At 37.5% G+C, this 5,922-nt stretch overlaps 1 protein-coding gene across 1 annotated transcript; it reads right to left on the bottom strand.

Annotated features, from left to right (window-relative positions):
- Positions 1-4,312: 4,312 nt before the first annotated feature.
- Positions 4,313-5,184, bottom strand: LOC130590443 (uncharacterized). The gene is made up of 2 exons (XM_057392879.1): positions 4,773-5,184; positions 4,313-4,680 (listed from the first exon to the last, which is right to left on the bottom strand). The coding sequence occupies exons 1-2, from the start codon at positions 5,182-5,184 to the stop codon at positions 4,313-4,315; spliced, it is 780 nt and encodes a 259-aa protein (XP_057248862.1).
- Positions 5,185-5,922: the final 738 nt, after the last annotated feature.

The raw sequence follows: 5,922 nt of genomic DNA, 5'->3' as shown, positions 1-5,922 counted from the left end.
TTTGTTTCCAATTTCTTTTACTTAATGTTATTTTCTGAATTGTTGTTGTTGATTTTGTGATTGAAAAACTCATCCATTCTTCCCTATTTATAGAGAAATCTCCATTTCAGTAGATGATTTTCAGAATTTTAAAATCCTCAAACCATTTGAGTCCATGGAATTCAAGAAATCAAGTGGCTAAATTCAGGGGTTTTGAGGAGAATCCGATGGGTTAAGTGTGATTGAGAGAGTTAAATTTCAATGGGTTTCTAGAAGATTAAGTATACTGAGGTGGTTTTTGACTTTGTTGAGCAATCTCCATTCTTGTCCTTACACGTATGGAGGAGGAAGAAGATGAAGTTAATGTCTTTTCTTTTAATTTTTTTTTTATTTTCTGATTTTGGGGAGAATAGTGCTGAGTCACTAAGTTTTATTTTGGTTTGCTTGGGCTCAAAGAATTGGGCATTAGGTCCATCAGAATTTTGTTACTAACCTTAAGTCTTACACCCAAATCATTTACAAGGTTGATGATAAGATTTTAGTAATTTAATTTATACACTTCATTAACCATAAGTTATTAAACGAAAAACTTAGTGATTTTTAATTACTAAATTTGGATTACTTTTAGTTTAATAATTAAGATTAGTTATTAATTAAATAAAATTAAAACTTGGTATATTACATCCTTCCCCTCTTAAAAAAAGTTTCGTCCTCGAAATTGGAGCTCAGTTAGAACCTATATTATTGATAACATATACATTCATATAAAAATTCAATCCATGTGATATATGCGTAATAAGCAATGTCATAAATCATTTCATCAAATAAGCATTCAGATCATGCATTATCATATAACTTTCAATTAAAGCATTCATTACATAATGATCATATCATCCTAAAAGAAAAGATGGGGGTATTTCACTCTCATTTGTTCTTCTACTTCCCAAGTAGCCTCAGAGGTCAAGTGGTTAGCCCACGGAACTTTCACCATTTGGATCACCTTACTTCTCAGTTGCTTTTCTCTTCGATCAAGTATTTCAATTGGTTTCTCCTCATAGGTCAAGTCATTTCGTAGATGTAAAGGCTCGTGTCTAATTATGTGGCTCGGATCTGGGACATATTTGCGCAACATCGACACATGGAATACATTATGGACCTTGTCCAAGTCAGTCGGTAATGCTAACCGATATGCTACCTCATTAACCCGTTCTAAGATCTCATGTGGTCCAATATACCTTGGACTTAGCTTCCCTGATTGGCCAAATCTCATGATTCCTTTCGTGGGTGATATTTTCAAGAATATGTGATCTCCTACCATAAACTCCAATGGTCTTCTCGGTTGATCTGTATAACTCTTTTGTCTTTTATAAGCTGCTTTCATTCTTGATTGTATCAATCAGATCTTATATGTGGTTTCCTGAATAAATTCTGGGCCTATGACAAGTGCTTCATCAATATCACTCCAGCACAAAGGTGTGCGACATTTCCTTCCATAAAGTGCTTCATAGGGAGCCATCCCAATGGTGGCTTGATAACTGTTATTGTACGAAAACTCCACCATAGGTAAGAATTTTTCCCAAATTCCTTGAAAATCCAAAACACAAGCTCTAAGCATATCCTCCACAATCTGATTTGTCCTTTCGGTTTGTCCGTCTGTTATCGGATGAAAAGCAGTATTAAAGTTAAGCCTTGTTCCCAGAGCTTTCTGTAACTCTTTCCAGAATTTTGCTTGAAATCTTGAATCACGATCAGAAACAATCGAGCTAGGTACTCCATGTAATCGTAATATCGTGTTCATATATAATTCAGCCAATCGATTCAAACTCGAATTACTCTTCACTGTTAGGAAATGTGTCGACTTTGTCAATCGATCGACAATAAGCCAAATGGCATTTATTCCCTTGGTTGACATAGGCAATCCCAAGATGAAATCCATCGATATGGAATCCCATTTCCACTCTGACACGTCCAAAGGCTACAACAAACCAGCTGGCCTCTGGTGTTTTATTTTAATCCTCTGACATGTCAAGCATTTAGCCACAAAGTCTGCTACTTCTTGCTTCATATTGCTCCACCATACACCTGCCTTAATCTTTGTACAACTTATTTCCTCCAGGGTGAATGAATATGGTGCTTGTGAGACTCAGTCAAATTTTTTCTTCAAATTTTCATCATTTGGAACACATAATTCCTTGAAACCTCAAAGTTCCATCTTCTTGGATCACAAAACCAGGTGATTCCCATTCTTCACATCCACCTTTATTCGTTCATTGTGAATCCTTTCCCTGAGCTCCCTTTATTTCTTCAATTAAGCACGGCCTTACCTCCATTACATTCAAACAAACACCCTTTTTCTTCTAAATGAGTTCTACCTCCATCCTCATCAAATCATCATGAATGGCTCGAGGGATAGACAGGATCGTTTTCAGGTGAGATTTACGACTTAGGGCATCAGCAACTACATTAGCTTTTCCAGGATGGTATTGAATTCAAGTCATAGTCTTTAGGAGTTCTAGCCACCTACGTTGCCTCATGTTGAGCTCTTTTTGGGTGAAGATTATTTCAGGCTTTTTGATCAGTGAAAATTTGACACGAGGCTCCATACAAATAATGTCTCCAAATTTTGAGGGCAAAGACAACAGCAGCAAGTTCAAGGTCATGGTGGGATAATTTTTGCTCATGTGTTTTGAGTTGGCGAGAGGCATATAAGCTATCACTTTTCCATTTTGCATTAAGACACAACCTAACCCGTGTTTGAGGCATCACTATAGATAACAAATCCCTCGGTTCCAGATGGAAGGGTAAGAACAGGGGCAGTAGTGAGTCTTCTTTTAAGTTCTTGGAAGGCATTTTCACACTCCTCAGTCCACTTATATTTGACATTCTTCCTCACAAGTTTGGTTATAGGCAAGGCATTCTAGAGAAATCTTTCACAAATCTTCTGTAATAGCCAGCTAATCCCATAAAACTCCAAACTTCAGGGACATTAGTTGGTCTAGGCCACTCCACTATTGCTTTTATTTTCTCAGGATCCACAGACACACCTTCTTCAGAGATAATATGACCTAAAAATGATATATCCTTGAGCCAGAATTCACACTTTGACAGCTTAGCATATAACTGATTTTCCGCTAACATCTCCATTACTTTCCTCAAATGCTCCTTATGTTCCCCCATGTTCTTAGAGTATACCAAAATATCATCAACGAAAACAACCACAAACTTGTCTAGGTATGGCTTGAAGACACGGTTCATTAAATCCATAAATACAGCTGGTGCATTGGTTAACCAAAAGGCATAACAACAAACTCATAATGACCATCGGGTTCTAAAGGCAGTTTTTGGAATATCCTCAAGCTTGATACGGAGTTGATGGTAACCAGACCTCAAATCTATTTTCGAAAAGACCTTTACACCTCGAAGTTGATCAAACAAATCATCTATGGGGGTAATGGGTACTTATTTAATGGTGATCTTGTTTAATTCCCGATAATCAATGCATAACCTCAAACTTCCATCCTTTTTCTTACAAAAAAAACGGGGCTCCCCAAGGTACACACTCGGTCGAATATATCCTTTTCAAGTAACTCATCTAATTGTTTCTTTAATTCTTGTAACTCGGTTGGGCCATCCTATAGGGTGCCTTGGAATATGGGGTGATCCTGGGATTATCTCGATGCTGAAATCTAATTCCTTTGTGGAGGCATACCATGAATCTTATCAGGAAACACATTTGGGTATTCACAAACCACAGGTATATCAGCCATGGAAGGTTTAGGAGAATTTAAGTCTATGACACTACAAAGGTACCCAAAAGAGTACTCAGGCATCTTTTGAGCTCTCAACCATAACAATTTGATTTAGTTTTCAAACTTTTGGTATGAAATTCTACGCCCATAGGTGCTTTAAGGGTCACCCTCTGCTTACACAATTGATGTCAGCCTCATATTTAGTCAACCAATTCATCCCCAAATCAATCAAACTCAGATAACTCAAATTCTACAAGGTCAACTAGAAACTCAACTTTCCCCTATATAATTGGATAATTTCTATACATGACTCTACATCTCACAGTTTCTCCAATAGGTAGGGCAACACTTAAAGAGGAAAAGTCACATGATGGTTGTAATTTCAGGCTTTTGGCAAACAATGGGGAAATAAAGGCATGTGAAGCTCCGGAATCAAGTAAAATATGGACAGGCAAAGAGTGGATAGACAAGGTACCGGTAATAACAGTGTTATCATTCTCAGCCTCATCTTGCCTCATGACATAGATTCTTCCTGTCGGTGCTTGTCGTGGTGGATTATGATATGCTCCTGCGGTGTTGTTATTTCAGTTGCGATTAGTACCAGCTGAAGATGTTCCTCCAATGCTATTATTTGCTCCCGGTGGCTTAAGACAATCCCTGACACAATGATCACGACTCCCACATCTATAGAAGCATTTGAGCCAACAGACATTCGCTTCTGAATGGTTCTCTTCCACACATGGCACACTACTAGGTTTGTTCACAGGTGCCCTGAAGTTACTCTGAACTCGGTTACCTCCATGATAACCTTGACCCCTATAATCAGATTGACCACTATCATTTCTCCTGAAATTTTGGCTCCCTTGATTAGGCCTTTTTGCCCCTCCTTGATTATCATTCCTCCAATCATTCCTCCTTTTAAAGTTACTATTCTGAGATTCTCGAAGCAATACTACCGTTCCACATTAACAACAACATCAACCATATCCTGGTATGAAGTGAACCTTTGAGATGCCAACCTATCCTGATATTTGAGCTGAAGACCTCGCTCAAAGCGGTTCATCCTTGACTGCTCACTAGTCACCAGCTCAGGTGCGAACCTTGAAAGCTCCATGAACTTATTAGCATATTCCAAAACACTCATCGTACCTTGCTGTAAGTGAAGGAATTCATCTTCTTTCTGCTTCCTAAGTGAGGGAGGGTAAAATTTATCTCGCATCAAATCCTGAAGTTTACTCCATCCAAACCCAGGTTCATTTTTCTTTTCTTTAATAATCTTCCACCATAAACTTGCTTGGCCCGTGAGATAAAATACAGCAAAGTCTACCCTCCATTTCTCAGGGCATTGCAAGGTTTCAAACAGCTGGTCAATGCGATTAATCCAATCTTCAAACGCCACTGGATCAGGCTTACCATCATATGAAGGTGGGTTTAAAGATGAGAACTTCTTGAACATCGCAGCTCTCTCATTTTCATTAGCAACTACTCCTTCCTCCGGGATTCTTGGATTGACTCAGCTAACATAGTGCTCATATTTTTCCAATCTTTCCATTCTTTCTGCATTCCTATCTAAAGGTTCATAATCATCATCCTGGTCATCCTCCATATGCACATCAGCACCGTTTGTAACATCGTTGTTGACATCAACGGTCGACATTCTACATGTCAAATTACAGTTACTTTTAATAAAATCGTAAAATATTCCCATTTCCCGTATCCTACGCTCACACTCATTATAAATATTTTATTTTTACTTATCATATTACTTAATCAATTTTATTTAACCTAATTCCTTATTTTATCTATAATTTAATCAATGTACTTTAAATCCTCTTTATAACTTAATATTTTTATTTAACGTAAAACCATGGGGTTAAACGTTATGGTTCAGAACCGTTTGCTCTGATACCACTCTGTAACGCCCCGACTACTAATTCACATTTAAGATAATCTAATTAGCAGCGGAATACCTATTTAGTCGAGGCATTACTGCCGCACCTTCGGTTAGGAAGGTGCAAGGCTACAATCATATAACATATTTAAACATTAAGAGATATAATAGTGATAACTTAACATCTTATATTATATAAAGTAAACAACGTTAACGTTACTTGACATAACAACGATAACTTATATTAAAGATATGGTCTTACATTCTAGTTAAGTTAACCTTACAAGTTAGTAGCACTATTAC

This window comes from Beta vulgaris, chromosome 2 (genome assembly GCF_026745355.1).
Source record: "Beta vulgaris subsp. vulgaris cultivar EL10 chromosome 2, EL10.2, whole genome shotgun sequence".
NCBI lineage: Eukaryota > Viridiplantae > Streptophyta > Magnoliopsida > Caryophyllales > Amaranthaceae > Beta > Beta vulgaris.
This window is presented reverse-complemented; position numbering and strand designations above follow the sequence as displayed.